The 20,518-nt window shown below is 43.7% G+C and overlaps 1 protein-coding gene across 1 annotated transcript in view; it reads right to left on the bottom strand.

Annotated features, from left to right (window-relative positions):
* Positions 1 to 20,518, bottom strand: part of LAPTM4B (lysosomal protein transmembrane 4 beta) — a 90,566-nt gene that overhangs the window by 52,142 nt on the left and 17,906 nt on the right. The window contains exons 2-4 of the mRNA XM_034763344.1: positions 14,863 to 14,974; positions 1,381 to 1,454; positions 231 to 353 (exon numbers count right to left, since the gene is read on the bottom strand). Of these exons, the coding sequence (XP_034619235.1) occupies positions 231 to 353; positions 1,381 to 1,454; positions 14,863 to 14,974 (309 nt within the window). The remainder of the gene's footprint in view (positions 1 to 230; positions 354 to 1,380; positions 1,455 to 14,862; positions 14,975 to 20,518) is intronic.

The raw sequence follows: 20,518 nt of genomic DNA, 5'->3' as shown, positions 1-20,518 counted from the left end.
AGGGGGTCCCCTTGAGCTGAATGGGGCCCTAATCTGCTTATGCCTTGCGGCAGTTCTGTAAACAAATACCCCATTTTACAGATTGACAAAGTAAGGCTGAGAGGGGGCACGACTTGCCAAAGGCTGCCCAGGAAGTCAGTGGAAAAGCCTTGGATTGGAATAGAGGATGAAATGTGTTTCCAACTTTTTCTCTAGATCATGAAAATGACTGTTCACTTCAAGTGATTTACCAGCTGTCGTAGATAGTCTTGAATTGTGTTTGGATAAACAAGCACACTGATGGCAACCAGTGTATTGAGGGCGAAGTCAAAGATCTGGTAACAGAAGAAAGGGATGATCCAGGCTGCATGTTGCTATAAAAAAAAAAAATTGTTGCAGGTTAAAGCATAACTATTATTTCCTTATGTTTCAAAAATCCACAGTGCAACTCACACAATGAAATGAAATACTCTTTAACTGTGTTTCCCAGGGGGAAAATTACTTGTTAAATCTGTTAAAATTATTATATGCAACCAAAGATGCTGGGCAGCAAAGCTGAGATAAATTAAAGTGTATGAGTCTACTGAGAATTTATACAGGAACAGGTTTAAATCAATCAATCGAATAGTACTGACTTGGCTTCCTAAAATACCAAACTTTTGAGTGGGATTAATATAAATGCATTGTTTGGGACAAATCCTAGTCCCAGGGAAGTGAATGGGAAAAAATTCCATTCACTTTTATAAAAACCAAGATTTGGCCATTTGTATTTAAAGTTTGCCCATAATGTACTAAAAGATCTCACATTTGAAGCTGCAGACAATGAATACAGTTAGACAATCTTAGGCTATGTCTACACTAGCACTTTTGTTGGTAAAACTTTTGTCGGTCAGGGGTGTGTGTGGGGAAAACACACACACACACACACACACACACACACACACACACACACCCTGACCGACAAAAGTTCACTAACAAAAGCACCGGCATGACCAGCGCTATGTCAGTGGGAGACGCTCTCCTGCCAACATAGCTACTGCCACTCGTTAGGGGTGGTTTAATTATGCCCGCAGGAGAGCTTGCCTGCTGGCATAGAGTGGCTACATGGGGAGACCTTGCAGGGGCACAGCTGTGCCACTGTAAGTTCCATAGTATAGAGACAGCCTTAGTCTTGCACTCCCCCAATCAGCATGGCATCACTTGACACAATCAGATCTCAACAAACATAGGGGTTTCCTATAATCTCGCAGAAGAAATGAAATTGTTATATAAATCTTACAACAAACAACAACAACAAAATGTTAGGAGACCGGGTTTTAAATTTCTGCCTGTTAGGAGTTTCATAGGCAGAATGATTCAGGTGGATGAAGATCAACTTTTTTGTTTAATCTGATCGATTACCTTATATGCTCCATATGTAGCCATCGCACAGATCAGAATCATAAGGAGAGAAATTGCAGTGGCAATGCACATATCTGAAATAGATAAATTAAAGTGATTGCAGGTAAATATGCAGCTCTGCTTTGCTATTTTGCCAATCGCCTAATGCAGCATTTCCCACAGTGTACTGCATGCCGCTGTGGACAAAAGACTAGGTGGGAAGGCAGGAGGTGCTGACACACCATACCATTGTTCCCTGCCCCCCCCCCCCCCCGCCCCAAAAGCACCGCTTTACCTAGGGGTGTCAAACCTATAGCCTTCTGGCAGGATCCTGCCCACAGAACAATTTCATCCAGCCCAAGGACTTCCCATGAATCTTTGGGCTTGTCTGCACAATCCAGAGTCCACATTGTGATGTGGCAGACCAAGTGCCAGCTCTTTCCAAGGCTTTAGGCCTTGGCCAAGCACTGACAAATTCATTGCTGGAAACCAGTCTGTTTCACCTGTGCGTTGGTAGGGTTAAGATAGGTATTGGACTTATAACAAAGTGTTTAGTGTTAGACCTTATGAAATGCATGTAAATTGCTGCACACATTAATCTCAGACTCTGGCACAGCAATCAAGCCAAGCCTCATGTGCAGGTATAGAACCACTTGGTCATGTTTAAGAGGCACTAGAGAGGCATAAATCGGACAGAAAAAGACTTGTCCAGGCGAGGGAAAATGGCACTGAAAAATGCTGGAGAGCAGATACCCCAACCTGGCAAGTTGAAGAAAAGGAAATATCAACAAGTCAAAGGGTGAATGTAAGTACTTACCAACATGGTTTATTTTTATTACTATTTCAATTATTTTTGCTGAATGTGTCCAATGCCAAGTGGCAGACCTACCACATGAAACGAGTTTGGCACCTCTGCTGTAGATATTATAGTTGCTAAAAAAGCCTTCCAACTGTGAAATGTGCATAGCCCATCCCGTGACGGATGATGTACACATTAAGATACATAGGCCTTTAACATATAGTGATGTTACAGAGAGGGTGTAATCAATTTCATTTTCCTGAAGTGGGGGCTCAGCTTTCAAGAGTTTGGGGAACACTTGATTAGTGGAGTATATGTTGCCTATGCAGAGGCACTAGCTAGTCTAAGGGCGATCAGCTCATGACAAATGCAATCAAACTCAAAAACTGATTCCCCTCGGGCCAGGATTTTACCTATGGAATTCAGATTCTGTTTTGCAACTCAGAGAAAGGATGGCCAGGCTAACATTGGTCTTGAAAAGAAATCAAAATGAATACACAGCTACTGTCTTCCGTGTTTTTGTCATAATGAATACACCAATGCTCAAAGGTCACTGGCAACTTAAAGAAAAGAAAAAGCACTTTATAAAACCAGGCAAAACAGCCAAAGGCATCTTATAGCTGAAATAACTTAAAAACCCTCACTCAGAACAAAATCACCACACAAACTAAGATGTATATATATCTAATATCACTTTTATGAATAGCAGAAGTTTGGGAAGAAACTACCTGAAAAGATCTGTGTGTTTTTGTGTGTGCATGCACAACAGAAAAGGTGGCACAAGTAGAACTGTTAGAAACTTGACATATTTTAAGGTTTTGATGGGAGTTGCAAGAAGGATATCTATCTTTTGCTTCCCTAATCCCAGACCTTTTGATACACTTTTTCACTTGCCCACCTTTAAGGAAGTTTAAATGCAAGATGGGGAATGTGTGGATATTGCATCCATTTTTCTGAGGCACTAGCAAAGGTTGGAAAGAAAGAAGAGGGAACATGATATGCAGGGAACCCAACACCTAGAGATCTTGACTCACCCATGGGGTATATTTTATTTATAGAGATGCTGATTAACTCAAGAAGAAAAAAGCACCCAGCAAAGCACGGCCATGTTAAGTAGGAACCACAACCCTGCATTCCTCCTTTTGCTGTTACCTTTGCTCATTTACACAAACTACTCAGTACCATGCCAGTGAATACATCACTTTAAACTTAAAACGACTTTGAGCTTGGTATGAATACACTAACTAAGGAAAGGGATTGGTTTAGACTTCGTGATAGTTCTCCTCACCTGTCCTGATCTGATTCTTCTTTGATCAGTCGCAGACTTTCATTATTAAAACTCTTCAATCTGGATCCAGCAGTGCCCATCTCCCAGGACAAGCTCTTACCCATCCCCTGCCAATTCACTTTATCCATTTTCAAGACTGTAGCAGGAAGGTCCAATGACCAGAGGTCAGGGCATGATCGTACAGTTTCTGCCAGCCTCATCATCCCAGAGGGTGCCCCGGCTGCAACCTTAACCCCTCACCCCGCATGCTAAGATTGCTCCCCCAGAAGTGGACCCAAGCCTACCCATTCTATTGGGTCCTGACCCAAGGCCCTAAGGGTTTATCAAAACATCTGGCCCAGTTATTGAGCTACCCCAAATTATGTTTTCCCCTAGGTCACTTCCTACCAGTCTGGAGCTCCTCAGTTTGGGGTGGGACGGTCGCTGGCTTAGGAGAACAATCCTTGGTCTTTCAGCATCCTATTCAATCAATTAATCTCTTTTAGTGCTTTTAGCTCCCAAAGAGTGGAGAGTCCAAATCCTAGAGCGACCTTCACAAAGCTGTTGCCACTTCTGACATAGCTCTCAGCATCAGCCTTGCTTCCTGGTGCAGCAAATTGCACCTTCACCTTCCTGGGCCAACTAGGGTCCTTTTAAACTGTCCCTCCACTGGGAACATGCCCTGAACCTGTTGAGGGGTGGGGCCACCCTGGCCCAGTATTGCTCTACTCCGAGCCCTGGTTCACTGTGGGGCCTGTAGACCCCATCACAAAGACCAATCACTCCTTCATTGTTTTGAGCAGAAATTGTTCTTAGTTTTAATTTATGACCAATGTAGCACTGTGATAGGACTTGTTCTACTAGTGACATCAGTGTCATTTCAATGCCAGAGCCCCAGAAACTGTTATAAAATGTGACACTTCTGCTTTGATCTGATTGGACGCTCTCTCTTGAGCTACGTCAAGCCCTAGTTGGCTCATGCAGGCTCTTTCTTATTCAAATGCTCATCAGCTCTTTTGAGTTCTGTCAGCTTAAATTAATTAGAATTAAAACTAGATATTTAGCATATTAACAAGTACCCTTGAGTGCTCTTCCATAGTAACTAACCATGCAATACATTCTATTGTGTTACTGATTATCAGCTGAGATGTACTGGTACTGTTTCTGTGTCATATTTATTATTGACAACCTAAAGTAGATTTTTGGAGCCCTTTTTTAATACAAGCAGTAGGAGACCCAATCAGTGCATTTTAAAAGAAATCTCCTTAATTTTTGAAATTAGATCATATTTTTCTGATTGTCTTTACTTCCTACTTTAGGGAGAAGACACAGCTGATGTTACCCAGGACTGCTGGCTGATTCCTGCCAGGAGTTCTGTCACGACACACAGCAACAATGCACATATTCAGCCTAATTCATCCGGAGAGTCTGCAACATGATCAGTCCTGGGAATGAGACCAGGAGTGAAAATTGGAAAGAAAATGGAAAGACAGCACCTGCAGGAAGCACAGGCTTGCAATCCAGGTGCACAGCAGGAGCTGCCCCTGAGACTGGAGCTTCCTTCAGGGTCCTGAATGCAGTAACCATCCCACTCACTCTCCTGGTCTTACTACCTATCTCACTCACAGGATTGCTTACCCTGAAAATGAGCGAAAAGGCCTGAGAGTGGCAGATAGTGTTACAGGTGCAGGGAAGAGGGAGAAGTAAATAGATGATGGCAGCTAACATGGAAAATCTCAAATCCTTAAGCTTGGATCTAACACAGCCACTGAACTCTAATCCACTGTCTCATCACTTGCTGGAGTCCTAGATCTCCTCCTTGACTCACAGCTAAGGGTGACTCCAGCCATCAAAAGCAGTACCCCTTTCCTCCAAGCTCTGAACTGTGTGCATCTTCTGCACTGCTGCTCCCTGTCATGACAGACCCACTGCTTGGAAGCCGCCCAAGATTATGCACAGAGCACCAGTGAAAGAAGGAAGAAAAAAAATGGTGAGAGAACATGAAGGATAGGGATATTGTTTTTTCTTTAAACTAAGTCTGGTTATTTACTTCAGCTAATATTACTATTTTGAAGCCATTTAAATAGTTTTCTGTTGTTCTCATCTTAACTTAGACATGTAAGCATTTTGGGGGAGAGACACGGGGGAAGTCATGGCCCCACTGAAGTCAATGGCAAAATTCCCATTTACTTCCACTGAGCCTGGATTTCACCCTCCATCTTCATTTGCTTCATAAAGTATCATGTACATATATGGCACTGTATAAGTAACAAATACATAAATAAATAACACATTTTTATTTATAACAGTTAGACAATACTAGTAACAAGACAGGAGAAGCAACATAACTATTGTGCTATTAACATGTCAGGGTCATGGTCTATGGAGATAGGCAAACTGAGCAGGAGTCTCAAGTTAAGCCAACAAACCCTCTGGAATTTCAGGTTTATTTACAGGTATTTCCACTCCCTTTATGCAGCATATCAGACTTAAAAAACCCAAACAAGTACACAGGGCAGCACTCACATCTCCAGAACTCCCTGATCTAGTTTGCAAATTCTTATGTGTTCACAGGGTCCCTAAAAATAGGGGTATTTCTCTCAAGGGCTCAGTCTACTGAACCCAGTAGTGCCAATCTCAAGTGCAAATAGGAGGCCTCAAGTTTTCCCTTGGTCACCTTTAGCTCAGGAATGTGTGTGAGAGAGTTACAGATTGCCAAATTACGTTCCTTTCCTATCACGTCCTTTTCCTGTCTCCAAAATAGAAAGGAGAAACATCACCCTCAATTGGCCATGTGAACCCCACCCTCCCCCTGTTCACTTCAGGCCCTCCAGCATGCAATAGTCCTTCACAATTCCACAGTTTATAAATGTTTCCTCAATTCATTGGGAGCAACTATGTCATACTGATGTTTACAAAGTTAGAACATTTGAAGAAACTGTGTCCTGAGTGCAATAGGAATTTTCTCAACTACTGTAAAGGCAAGTTTGAAAGTGCTCCATAAGCCACACTTACTCCCAACTACAAATACAAAAAGATACAATCCTAGCCCCATTGAAGTCAATGACAAAACCCACTCTGACTTCAACAGAGCCAGGATTTCCCCCATCACGACGAATCGTGGACAGGTTTGTATCTACCTGAAACTTGAAGGCTTGATTTTCAGTGATGTGACATCTGTTTTGGGAGGCGGGGAACAACAATTTTGCACCCACAACTTGTGCCTTCAATTTTGTGCTGGCAATAGAATGTGGTCTCAAATACTAATAATTAGAAATCTATCATACTTCTACCTAGTATTCATTGCCAGCAAAAAAACAAACAAAAAAACAAAAACAAGTAGGCAATGATTTTGGAATGCAAAATTTTACTCACAAAAACAGACTGGTTGAAACCCAACAGAACTCAAGGCCCTAAAAAACATGACAATTGATGGATTTTGTAGTTTTCAAACATATTATGTATTGTGCATGTTTTTCATATAAAACATGCAACAAATATGGGAAATATTTCTTTTGAACAAGACCAGTAAAAAAGGGCAAGGTGTGATGAGAATATTAATGTGAACATTTGCCTGAGTACTTTATCTCAAACAGAAAATACCAAGGTTTAAACAATCCTAGTCATAAATTTAAAAAACCCTCTCTGAACAGAGATTGAAAGTAATTTGAATAGCAAATGAATTAAATTATCCGCCTATACTTCATAAAGCATGAAAACCAAGCAAGCAAAAGAACAGAATGAAAGGAGAATTCTCAAGGTCCATTCGTAATTAGGAAACATTTCACATTCAGTTATTCTCAAATGGATGTGAGGTTACTCAGCCTACAAGCCATCCTTTTACTCTTTTAGAATTCATCTCTGAAGGACACAGAGAAAACAGGATTTTCAAATCTAGATGAAAAACCCAAATGTAGTTGGTCTGACAGCTATAGTATTACAAAACAGAATTACTATTTTAAAGCCTCCAGCACTGGCAGACCTCTAATGGCAACTATATAAACCACACACTGACGGCAATCATTGCAAGGTTAATCTCGAAGAATTAGGACAAGATAGTCAGTTTTAATATGTCAATTTCAGCTAGGTTCCATTTGAAACTGTTATAGCCCTTACTATCTTAAACCAAATCATATAAAAAGAAAGATTTTTTCCAATCAAAACACGTTAAAAAAGTAGTAAGCCCCTAATATTTAACTTTTGGCATATGAACCTTAAAGAATGTGTGAAAATGAACAACATTTTGATATGTCATTTGAAGTGACACAATAGAGGCTCTGATGAAAGCTCTCTCTAATTTTCACATTCAGAGACACTGAAGTCAATGGGAAAATTCCTGTGGAATTCAACCAGAGCAATGCAAGGGCCTAGGCCTTTTACTATAAGCACTTGTGTTACAATATATACACCTTGTCCCATCTGCTTAGTGTATGAAAACAGCTTCCTCCCTATTGCAGTGAAGTGTTTAGTGCAATAGTCAATCACTTAGATCCAGAATATTGTTTTATGAATCAGCAGGAAAGTAGCTACAGAAATATAGATACAAAGATCTTAGTTTTAAAACTATCACTTAAGATAAGATGATTTCCTATCAACTTTAAAAATTAATTTTTAAAAACTTACAAATATTAATGGAGGGAAAAAGTGTTTTCCCCCATGTGACAGAGTATATCAGATCCTCTGAGGCCCCCTGCTAGAGGCCTGGTCACCCTGCCACCCCAACCCTAGAAAAGGGCAGTGGAGAGGGTCCTCCAAGCTGCCTAGAGTGGCTGTATGGGACACAGCCAATAAGGGCCCAGAAGGTCACTATAAGAAGAACTGCAGGGCCAGAGTAAGTTCCAGTTCCTTGCTAGAGCTGAAGGAGCATGGATGGTGTGTGGCTGGCTGAGGAAGCTGCAGGCCGTCCGACGAGGTACCGCTGCCAGAAACCAGGGAGATCAAGAAGAATCTCTGACCTGGTTGCGGGGACTCCATCAGGACAAGGCCCCGAGGTAAGGCTGAAGATGGCACAGGGCCGCAGGGAAGTGGCCCAGGGAATTAGAGCAGCAGTGCAACTTAGATAAAGGGACACAGTGGACAGTTGCTATCTACAGGTTCCTGGGCTGGGATTTGGAGTAGTGGGTGGGCCCAGTTTTCTCTCCCCCCAGCCCCCCAATCCTCTTTAGCCACTGCGGGAAGTGGCCTGGACACAGAGGCACTCCAGAAGGGGAACTGAACTACAGCGGCCCAACTAGAGAGCTGCGTCCAGAAAGGCCCTAAGAGGGTGAAGACTTTGTCACCAGGGAGGGAGCCCTGGGGCACTGCTCTATCCCATAGAAGGGATAACTTGTAGGAGACGTTACAGAGGGCACTGAGAGACACCCTTGTTGGACTTGTATCCGGGACAGGGTTTTGCTTTGCTTTCATCACACAGTGTATGACTCGGCGGGAGGGCTAAGCCATCGAAGACACACTACAGAAGGAGAGTGTGCAGATACATGCACTTGGCCAAGGGGATGCTTGCGAGAGGTGAGTGAGCCCCGTTACACCCCGTAAGAGGATAGAAGGTTTTGGTAAAATAAATTGATCTGGATCTGTGAGGGATCATGGGCCTCAAACCTGGGCCTGTGGGTCGCCAAGCAGTACTCAAAACCAATGCTCTAGCAAGCAAAGGGCCCCACCCATAAAGTTACTGATAGAGTGAAATGTCCAGTCCCACTGATTAGCTGGGAAGCTCTACTTAAACCAGAAAGAGTCACAGGTGAAGTTGTCTGAACAACTAGAGGAATCCTTGGCTGGTTGCTACTACAGACCCTGCCTATTTGCCAGACTCAGAGTCCTGCCTTTCTGCCTGTGCCTGGTTCCTGTCGTCCTTATCCCAGACTCCTGTCTATTCCTGGTTCCTGCTTTCCTGCCACACTTCCGGTCCCTGTTTCTGTGCCCTGGCTTGGCATCTAACTCTGTCTCTAGCTCTGATCTTTGGCTTGGCACCTGACTCTGACCCCAGCTCTGGTCCCAGGTGCTGGACTCTAGCCATTAGGCACGACCACCCACATCCAGTCCCTACAGCTTCCTCAAACCACAATCAACTTCTAAGTCATCCCACCAGAGGTTGGACCTGGTGGAATTTGAAATACCCTGCATGTGAAGGCAGATAACAGAGCACCGCAGGTGCAGAACGTGCAGCTGGCCATTGGGGATCAGGCATTGTGGGAGCAAGACCATCAACGTCACATGGAAAACGCTGTGAGCCTGTCTGGCTGTGCTGTCACCTGAGCTGGGACCTGCTATCCCTTTGCCAAAGCATTCTGATGGCAGCCACTTCAAATGTAGCTTCATGAAACCATGCCAGTTCTTGTTCTTGCTTCAACCACAATTGTATGCTCCTGGCTGTACCAAGTTAGGCTTGGTAGTCAGCCTGCTGACAGGGGAGTTCTTGAACTGGGCCTCTCTCCTGTTGGAGGCCAACAGTCCAGTTCTATCTAACTAGGATGCCTTCCAGGGGGCAATATCCACAGTCTTCAACAACCCCAACCACGCCCCCCCACTGAAGCCACCCTGTGGAAACTCCACAGGGGTAGGGCATAGACACCTTCTACATAGCTCACTTCCAGCAGCTCAGATTGGACATGGAATGGAATGAGGGGGCCTAGTTTTGTTAGTTTTGATGGAGCTTACAGGACAAGGTTAAGGATGAACTTGCCCTAGTTGGGACCCTAGCGGGTCTGGATATCTTCACAGATCTTGTAATCCATATTGAAAATCGCCTACATGAATGACAGGAAGAAGAGAGGGGTGTCGCAACTGTACCTCCTGCTATTGGATTCTGCTTCACCAGCTGAGCCAATGCAGACAGACTTGACCCACCAGCAACTCGCCCCTGAAGAGAGAGCGTGCTGGCAAAGCCTTAATGTGTGTGACTGTTATGGGGAGCTGGGCCATGCTATCTCCAGTTGCCCCACAAGGAACCCAGGAAACAGCCCACGGCTGGTGAAGGGGGCTAGCCTGGGCATCCTGACAGAGTATCCCCCTGAAACCCGAACTGAGGTCCCCATGGGAGCACACGCTGGCTCCTGTCGACTGGCACTGCACCTACAAGTACCAGTCAAGTTATGAATCCTGGAGCCTCGCCAATCACTCCCTCTGCAGCAGACCTTTACCAACTCTCATGCAGCAGACAACTTTAACGATGCAGAGACAGCCTGGGCACTACAGATTCCTCTGTGGCCCAAGGCCATTCCAGACCTGGTAGAAAGTATCAATGAGCCACTTTTATCTTCCAGGCCAATGGCCACAGAAACTGTTCCTCTCAAAGTTACTATCCAAGGGCATCAAATGACCCTACAGTTCAGTGCCAGCCATTCCCCGCACTTCCCTCTGATCCTGGGTATCCTGTGGTTGGCCTGCCACAACCCGCTTATTGGCTGATGCAAACTAAAAATTGAATTTCTCTCAGAATTCTGTCCCCAGCACTGCTTGCCCCCAGGGGTCTCACAAGGTAGCTAGCTCAGCAGAGCTGCCTGCTAATTCTGGTCCTTGACTTCCATCAAAATACCAACTAAAAATGTCTTTGAAAAAAACCCCACAAACACCTTGTCTCTGCACAGGGACTATGATTGCCCAATCGAGCTATAACCAGGGGTCAACACTCCGTTTGAGTGGATATACGCCATGTCAGAGTCTGAACCAGCCGAGCTGCACAGCTACTTTCAGGAGAACCTAGCCCAGGACTTTATTCATAAATTCCCTTTGCCTGTGGAGGCGCCAGTCTTCCTTGTTATAAAAGAATGGAAGCCTCTGACTACATGTGGACCATCGGACCCTACATCAGGGCACTAACAGAAACAGAGACCCATTATCACTAATCTCTGAGCCAATGGACCACATGAGCGCCATCTGGGTATCCACAAAACTAGACCTCCAGAGGGCATACAACTTAGTACGTGTTAGAGCTGGAGACAAATGGAAGACTGCCTTTCAAACATATTATGGTCACTTCAAATATCTCATGACGCCATTTGGTTTGATGAATGTACCCACAACATTCCAGTATTTTGTTAATGAGGTATTCTGGGACATTCTGGACCAATACATGGTAGCATAAGTGGATGATGTACTTATTTTTTCAGACAGTGCCGAACAAAACATGCACATCCATTCCATCCTGAAGCAGCTATGCCAACAAGGCCTCTAAGCTAGAAAAATGTGCCTTTGATTAGTCCTCCATAGAATTCCTAGGGTTCATCCTATCTCATGCTGGTATCGAAATGGACCTGTGCAAGGTAAAGGCAGTCCTTGAGTAGGTGGCGTCACGGAATGTTTGTGAACTAAGTTTTCTGAGGTTCGCAAACTTCCATCGGTGGTTTATCCCAACATTCTTGGAGCACATTGCCCCTTTTGCTGCCATGCTCCACAAAACCTCCAAGTTCCTCTGCTCTCCCAAGGCATAGCAGGCCTTCAAGCAATTAAAACTCACATTTTCCACCATTTCCATATTGGTCCACCCCAACATCTCACATGTCTTCATCACTAAAGTGGAGACTTCCAACTTGGCAATCAGAGTGCTATCCCCAAGGCATGGTACTCAACAACTGCTACATTTGTGTGCCTTCTCTTCCAGGAAATACCCACCTGAAGAACAAATTAAGACCACCTTGTTGCCACAGTCTAGAAGGGTCCCAGTATCCTGTCCAGGTGTACACCAATAAGAACCTTGAATATCTGTGTACAGCCACGGCCCTTAGCCAGCCACAATTTCAATGGGCCTTAATCTTTTTGCTCTTTGGTTTCGCAATCGCCTGTCCTCAAAGAACCAAAAATAGCAAAGCTAATGCTTTGTCCAGGAAGGGTAAATATTACATTGGCCTAAAGGACTCTAAACCTAACGACTGAAAATGTTTGTATCCTTAAGCCTCATAACTTTATGAGTGTGGCTCCCTGCCAAGATCTGTTCACCATTATACAATCAGTATCAGAACACAGAATCCCTCTAGTCAAACAGGAAGCCATAATAGGAAACCTGAATGTCCAAGATGGGGTAACTTACATAAAAGGTATATATATGTTCATCCCCGGGCCTCCAAGGACTACAACCCTACAAGTATGCCATGACCCACCCCCATCTCTCCCTGGCAAGACATTTTGGCTCCTTTAAAACTCAGTCCATTGTCTCTTGTGTCTTCTGGTGGCCTCGCATGCAGGCTACAGTTCAGGCCTACGTGGCCTCTTGCAATGTATGTGCCCGCTCCAAGGCATCGCACAATAAATCCCTTGGACTCCTGTGTTCCCTTTAGACTCCATCTGGCCCTTGGCCAGTCATCACCTTAGATTTTGTAGAAGAACTACCCAAGTCCAATGGGTTCACAACCACCTCACAAAGATGGCACACATCTTCCGCTGTACAGGACTACCCTCATCTCAAGAAATTCCCTGGCATTGGGTGGACGAAGTTGTCCACCACTATGGCCTTCCAGAGTAAATAGTTTCCGACCATGGTGCACAATTTATCTCCTGCTTTTGGAAAGAAGCTCTCTGGATGTTGGGCATCTGCTTCTGCCTCTCCTTCACCTATCACCCTCAGACAAACTGTCATGGGGAGAGAACCAAGAAGATCCTGGAGTGCTAACATCGATGCTACATAAACTTCCACCAGAACAACGGATTTTTGCTTCTATATCAGGCAGAGTTTGCATACAATAACACACAACATGCCTCTACAGTGAAAAACCCTTTTCTCTTGAACTATGGGTTCCACCTTGATTTTCCCCAGAGTTACCCACCACTTCCCTCAACCCACCAGCCCTGGACTGGATACAACAGATGCATCAAACCCAAGATGACCTAAAAGTTTACTTGGAGGATGCCAAGAAGAGCTACAAACCATATGCAGACTATCGACGACCGTAGGTATGGCTCTCAACAAAAAACCTACATGTGAACAGGCCATCTCATGAATTGGACTACCAGTTCCTTGGCTCCTACTGAGTTTGCTGGCAAATTAGCCCAATCACTTTTGAATTCTACTCACCCCGTTCTCTCTGCATACACCCAGTTGTTGATATATCACTCCTGAAGTCCTGCACTCAGGACCCATTCCCTCCCACTCCGACCATGTTCAAGACCATGATGAGTATATTGTCCATGAAATCCTTGATGCCAGAATCAGATGGTATAGACTCTGGTATCTTGTGAATTGGGAAGGCTACAGTCCTGAAGAACACTCCTGGGAACTGGCAGAGAATGTCCACGTTGCTGACCTGGTAAACGCCTTTCATGAAAGCCACCATGGAATACCTAGCCCACTACTGCCCAAAGGGTGCCCTGGGGAGGTGGTGATATGAGGGATCATGGGCCTCAAACCCAGGCCCACAGGTCCCCAGGCAGTACTCAGACCATGGCCACCACTCAGCAGCTCACTTGAATGGCTGGGGAAGGGGGCCAGCAAAGCTCTAGCTTGCAAATGGCCCCCCCACGAAGCTCCTGATTGGGGAAGATGTCCAGCCCCACCACTTTGCTGAGAAGCTCTACTTAAACCAGAAAGTCACAGGAAGTTGTCTGAACAACTAGAGGATTCCTTGGCTGGCTACTACTATGGACCTTTCCTGCCTCCAGAGCCCTGGCTTCCTGCCTCCCAGTCTGTTCCTGTCCTCCTTATCCCAGACCCCTGTCTGTTCTGCTTTCCTGCCTTGCTCCAGGTCCCTGTTCCTACTCCCTACCTCTGCCTCCAGCTCTAATCTTTGATGTGCTCCTGACCCTGAATGCGATCCCAGGCTCCTGACTCTAACCATTAGGTATGACCACCCATACCCCAGTCCCTACAGGATCTGAATTCAATGAAAGTTTTGCTGTAGCCTTTAGTGGGAGAAAGAGGCAGCCCTATGTTACTATTAATCAATGATTTTAGTGCCATTTATTAGCCATGAGAGAGATACTGAAAGTTTCTGAGAAAAGACAAGGACTCCCGTTTCTGTAGCTCCATGCAAATGTATTATAAATATAATTATTTCAGAACCAATACCATTCATATCCTTATTTACTCCATTTTTTTTTTTAGTGCTAATGAACATGTTGATTTGCATCGCTATTGACTCTAGTCCTCTCTCTGTTCACCTCAGAGTGGCTACATCACAGCCAATGGTAGTGCAGGCCTTTCCAAACACTTTGCCAATAGGCCACCCCACTATTCTGGAGGGATCTCTGCTAGATGTGAAGGGGTAGTTGGTCTCTGTACCCATTCAGTTAACAGGCAATTGGATGAGACTACTGAAAAAGTGCACAATCAGTTCCAGTGTGGTGGTGGTGTTGTGCCGTAGATATGCCTTTTGCCATAAAAGTCAAAATTCTAGGATAATGTAGTGAAGCAATATTTAGGAGACATAATCATTACCAGACTGCCTAAAAAATACTGCTGCTTCAGAAACAGAAATGAAACACTGATAATTAAATGCTATATACTTACTGGCATCATCCATAAATTCAAATTCGCCCCCTAATTCAGCACTTGGTAAGTGGTACTGGTCGGGATCAGTCAGGGCACTCAGCAGGATCAGCAGTACCACTGAATTGATGATCTACAGAGAGGAGAAAGGAAAAAGTCAGGATGTGTAATTTCTTAGTGAAAATACCATAGAGTGGGATATGCAAACTGCTGCAGGGACAGTGTTCCTAATGTGAAATGTATTTAATTGCCACTATAAATACTTTCTCCCCATTTGAATAGAATGTATAGTTTTTCTTTGTACCAGAGCCCCAAATTACAGGATAATGACACAAAACCTGATCAACCCCTTTTCCATTTTCCTTCCTGTTGCTATTTAAAAAAAAAACAAAACAAAAAAAAGAGGGGAGGGGTGAAGGGAAGAACAAGTCATCCCTGACAAGGCCACTCCACCTACCTCACTGATCCTGTTCTTTTGGATTATAAAACATGATAATCTATTTATACTTCATTCAGTTCTGAGAGCCTTATAACTGAACAATCTCCATTCACAGATTACTAATCTGGATAATGATGATGAGCTGGATTTGATGAGTGATGAGATCACTTCCTGGCAAATTGCTAGGTGGCTGTAGGTGTGCTTGTCTGCTGGAAGGGGCTGGATTTTAAGTGAGGCTAACATTCAAGCTGATTCACACTGGCTGCTAAAGCAGAAGCCTTAGGAGGGGGCCCAGGGCAGGGACAGATTGCAATATTAGTGTGATATTTGCTGTTGCATGCTCTTCTGTGCCATGTGATTTTGAAAGATCAGTTCATGTATGCTGAGGAGTTCTGTGAGCAGTAACATCTAAGCGAGGTGTAATAACACAAGGCCAACATAAGCAAAGGGAGGAAGAAATGGTTGTATGCAGGGTATGAAACATGAAGTATTAGAGAACTAAAAATATCACCAAAGGCCAGACTGTCATACCTTTACATGTGATGAACAGCACATTAGACACCACTTTGAAGTGAAGGGTACTTCTTGTGGAAAAAGTAAGAGCATCACAACCTGGCCCACGAATGAAGAATGTAAAAAATTATAAGACAGAGAGAGCATGATTCTTTTCTAGTATTAAGGAGACCTACACAATGACCTACTTTTTTTAAACTTCGCTATTTCAACAGTATAATGGAGTTCACTTATTTGCTTCATGCTCTCTCACAGAAAAGTAGAGAACAGATGATAGAAACAAATACATACTACTCAAGAGGAGAAAAAAATATAGAAGGATTTAAGATGCATGTGGTATGCTATTTAAAAGTATGAAAGCATCATCCTTTTGTATGGATGTACTCAGAGAGCACTCTTTTTTTTTTTTTTCTTCCATTTGGAAACATTCAGATTTCACATATGATGGAACAACCCTTTGAGACTCTCAACCCTTTGAGACTCCCACTAAACCCACCCGTTCAACCAGCCTGGGCTCCCTCACCCTGTCCTGCTGTGCGCACACAGAGGTAGGGGCATGCCCAGCTGTAGAACCACACAGTCTGCAATCAGCTGTGTGGGAAGATTCAGCTGGGGGAATTGCCTAGCACTCTGGTGCACACACCCTCTGGAGTGTAAACCCAAAATTATATTGTCTTGTGCTATATAGAGATCAATACAGACAGGGCCGTCCCTAGCCATTTGGGTGCCCTCCACTTCCCGCCGGTGAGTGCGGGGTCGCTGGGGGAAGAAGTAGAATTGGGGCGGGGCAGGGGGGGAAGGATAAAAGGCAGGGCAGAGGGAGTTGTCCGGGGCCCCACACCCCCCTAGGGAGGGCCCTGCCCCTTGCAGGGGGGGCCAGCCGAGGGATAGGGCTGGTCGCTGGGGCTGATGGTGCCCCAAATTTCATGGTAGGCATATGCAGCATACACATATACGTAAGGACGGCCCTGTATACAGTGTAAGCTCATGAAATTCACTCCCTCCCTCAATGTGGAGGAAGATATGCACAATTTTCCCTCCCTCCCCCCGTTATGAATTGCACAAACTGTGTTTTAGAATAAACAAAAACAAGTTTATTAACTACAAAAGGTAAATTTTTTTACTGACTACAAATAACTTCTCACCCTAAATGTTGTTTCAAGCAGGTTACAGAGTTTCTTGAAGGTAAACTGCACTGCTTACAGCATAAATCTCCAGGGATTCTTTTTACAGACTGACCTTTCTCGCCTAAGCTTAGCCCCTGCTGCTCCCTCCTCACAGCTTAGTTCATTTGTTTCTTCAGGTGTTTTCAGCAGTCTTCCTTCTTGGGCGGGGAGGCAGTGGAGAAGAGCCCAGATTAACTCACTCCCCAGCCTTAAATAGGATTTGCCTAGGATGGGAATCCTTTGTTCCCCATTTTTGACCCCCATCACCTTCCCATGGAAAAGTATCAGCATTTCAAGATGATATCCTGTACCAGGTAACATGATCACATGACCCTGCAGTTTCAACGCAGCATCCTAGGAAACTTCTCAGGAAGGAGGGAGATTAGTATCTTCAAAGTCCTATTGGTCTTCCTAATGGCTCATCCAGGCTGACTGCATACTATCTGGTGGGCATTCCCCAAGTACACACAGTTGTAATTGTTACATAGTCAATATTCCTAACTTCAGATACAGGAGTGATACATCCATACAAATTGGGTAATTACATTCAGTAAATATAACCTTTCCAAGGATACCTCACATGACCCATCTTGCATAAAACATAACTTAGTTATCCCATATTCATATCATAACAATATTTTTATGAAGACTATGGGGCATAATGTCACAACATGATCTAGAAAAGAATAAAAGACGATTACACCATTTCCCTGGATTGGCAAACACCAGGTTGGTAATGAGCATGTGGAGTGAAATCCTCATCCCATGAAAGCCAGTAGGAATTTTGTCATTCACCTCCATGGGGCCAGGATTTCACTCGAGTTATTTCATATTCTTCAGCGAATGCATAGTGTAATGAATAACAAAAATAGTTAGACAGCATTTTTCCTCAAACTGTTTCAGAAACATTAAGTGACTAAGCCTCACATTACTCCTGCAAGGCATATTATCCTTATTTTACACATGGAGAAAGAGATATAGAAAGGCTTTGTGATATGCTTGAAGTCAAAACAAATCAGTGTCAGGAACTAGGCTTAGAACCCAAGTCTCTGACTATGAGGCCAGTGCTTTAGTGATTAGACTACACTGCTTCTTATGAATACAGCGCTACTCAACAACTGTTGGGAAGAAGGTAGGAGGATGGAGACACAGGTTTAAGGGGCCAAATTCAGCCCTCTTTGCTTTTGCCTCCAAAATGCCATAGGTAGACCACTTAACATATAGACCATTCCCTTAAATCTACACCCTGCCATGGCACACTCCTCTGTGGCTCTGGATGACCTGCACAGTATGAATTAGATGAGTTTTTGAGGAATGGGGAACAAAGTGTGGGCTCTGCTAAGCTGCCCATCCTGCACTGGCACAAGGGATGGCCTTGATTTGACTCCAGCTCATTTAGAGTAATGAAACCTTTGCCCCTTAACCATATGGTTAGACAGCCAGATACCAAGATACTATTGCAATGGGTACCCTAGAAATATCTTAGACTAATTAGATAGAAAAATGAGATAGATAACAGTCAAAACAATTATAAATCTTATCAAATACACTGATGTAAGAAAGAGGTTGAACCTTCTTAACTGAAGGATCAGGACTCTCAATAACCACTCAGTAAATTAAATATACCCTTCTGCAAAACCTGGGGAAATAGGCATTGCAACTTATCCTAATGGAATACAGCTGCGGGAGCTGTCACATCAAAGGGGAGCAAGTCCCAGAGTAAAGGTCCTATCACTAAAATGCCCCATCACCAGCCCTCTCCCATTTAAACCAGGCAGCAGTTAGCTCAATGACCCCCGCCAATATCAAATGGCTTTGTACCACACAAGGAGAGAAGTGGTGTTATCCAGAACCAAAACATCTAATGGCCTTATAAGTCAAAACTAACACCTCTAAATGCATTTGCAAAGCACCTATTTAGATACTTATATGGCCATCATCATCATAGTATCTGAGGCTCAGATTTTTAAAAGTATTTACGTGTTGCTCCAGTGAGTGCCTTGGAAGCCAAGGCAAGCAATCAGAAGGCAGTGCTGATCTGAGGGCACATATACTGTGCTAGTGGTGTGAAGCAACATTAAGAACTGTATTGTGCACAGGCTGAATGTTCTGAACACATGTAGCCCTATGTAGACCACATTACGGCAATCCAGTCTCAAGGAAATGACATGTACATAACTGTAGGGAACCCACAACTTTAATAAAAAGGTTGTATCCTCTTACCCATGTGCAGATGGGGAAAAACAACCATCCCCCCAAAAAATCTTGACAACTACTGTTAGCTGGCCATCCAGACACAGAGATTCAGCAGATGTGACACCCGAGTTGTGATCCAGCAAAATGAACAATTGGCACACTCCCCCAACTGGAGCACTAAAATAATCTCTGCCATCTCTTCCATTTGTTTCTCCTCATGCAGAAGAGAAGGGCCCAAAGAACGGAAATGTTACAAAGTGCCTTTGGGACAGATGAGCAATTTCCCCAGCATCTCCTCATAAAAAGAATTGATCGTCAATCCATGCAGGGCTCCATAGGCAGGTCCACAACATCCACAGTCAATGGAATCAAAGGACAGATCTAAAAGAATCAGAACAGATATCATATATTGCCAGAAGGAGATAATTAACTAGTGCAATCTCCGTACCATAAAAAGGCCAAACCTCAAACCAAGAAGGATTGAAACCATCTGAGGAATGCAGATATTGCTATAGCTACCTCACCACAATCTTCTCAATAATCTTTCCTAAATATGGTAAATTTTAGACACTGAGACAACTGGAGAGTTTGTCAGTTCCTATATGGTTTCTTATGTGGGGGTCCTGTAATCACTTATACCAGGCAACTTGCCTTCCAAAGAGAGGACAGTCAACTCTAAAAACATCCTCAACATCTTCCTGCTAGATTTCTCTAGCCAAAGAAAACACATTCTAACACAGAGGTCATAGCTCTAGCAATTCTAGCTCCTCTCATGTCTCAGGGAGTGACACCATCTGAAATTCAAACAGAGAAAGCTGGTTTTTTCCTCCTTCTCCATACATGATACTGCAACCATGGAAGCAGACATCTTGGCCTAAACCCAACTGATTTTATCTGCAGAGAAACTTGAGAACTCTTCAGAGCAAGAATCATTCAGTGCTGTTACCAGCTCTTGGGAGCAGGGGCATTGTTTTGTGGTATGCGGAGCTAGTAAAAAACAGTATTTCAATACAGTATTTTACATTTTTGAAAGAAACAAAAATTTCATATTTGTTTTTTTTTTGGTGAATGTTTTCATTTTTTATAATGAAAAAATTCAAAATGAATGAAGTGAAAAATTTGTTTCCAATTGAAAAATTTCATTGTTTTTGTTTTATTGAAAACTGAAAAATTTTGTTTTTAATGTAAAGTTTTTAAGTTTGCTTCTCACCTCCTTTCTTCCCCTCTCTAAAATAATCTCCCTCCCCTTTTTTCCCCCCACCACTTTCTCTCCCTTGTTTCCTTCTCCACCCCCTTGTTTCCAGTGCAATACTGTGAGTTCTAACCAATCAAAATATATCAATAAGAGGTTATAACCTGAGAA

The sequence above is a fragment of the Trachemys scripta genome, chromosome 2 (assembly GCF_013100865.1).
Source record: "Trachemys scripta elegans isolate TJP31775 chromosome 2, CAS_Tse_1.0, whole genome shotgun sequence".
NCBI classification, from domain to species: domain Eukaryota; kingdom Metazoa; phylum Chordata; order Testudines; family Emydidae; genus Trachemys; species Trachemys scripta.
This window is presented reverse-complemented; position numbering and strand designations above follow the sequence as displayed.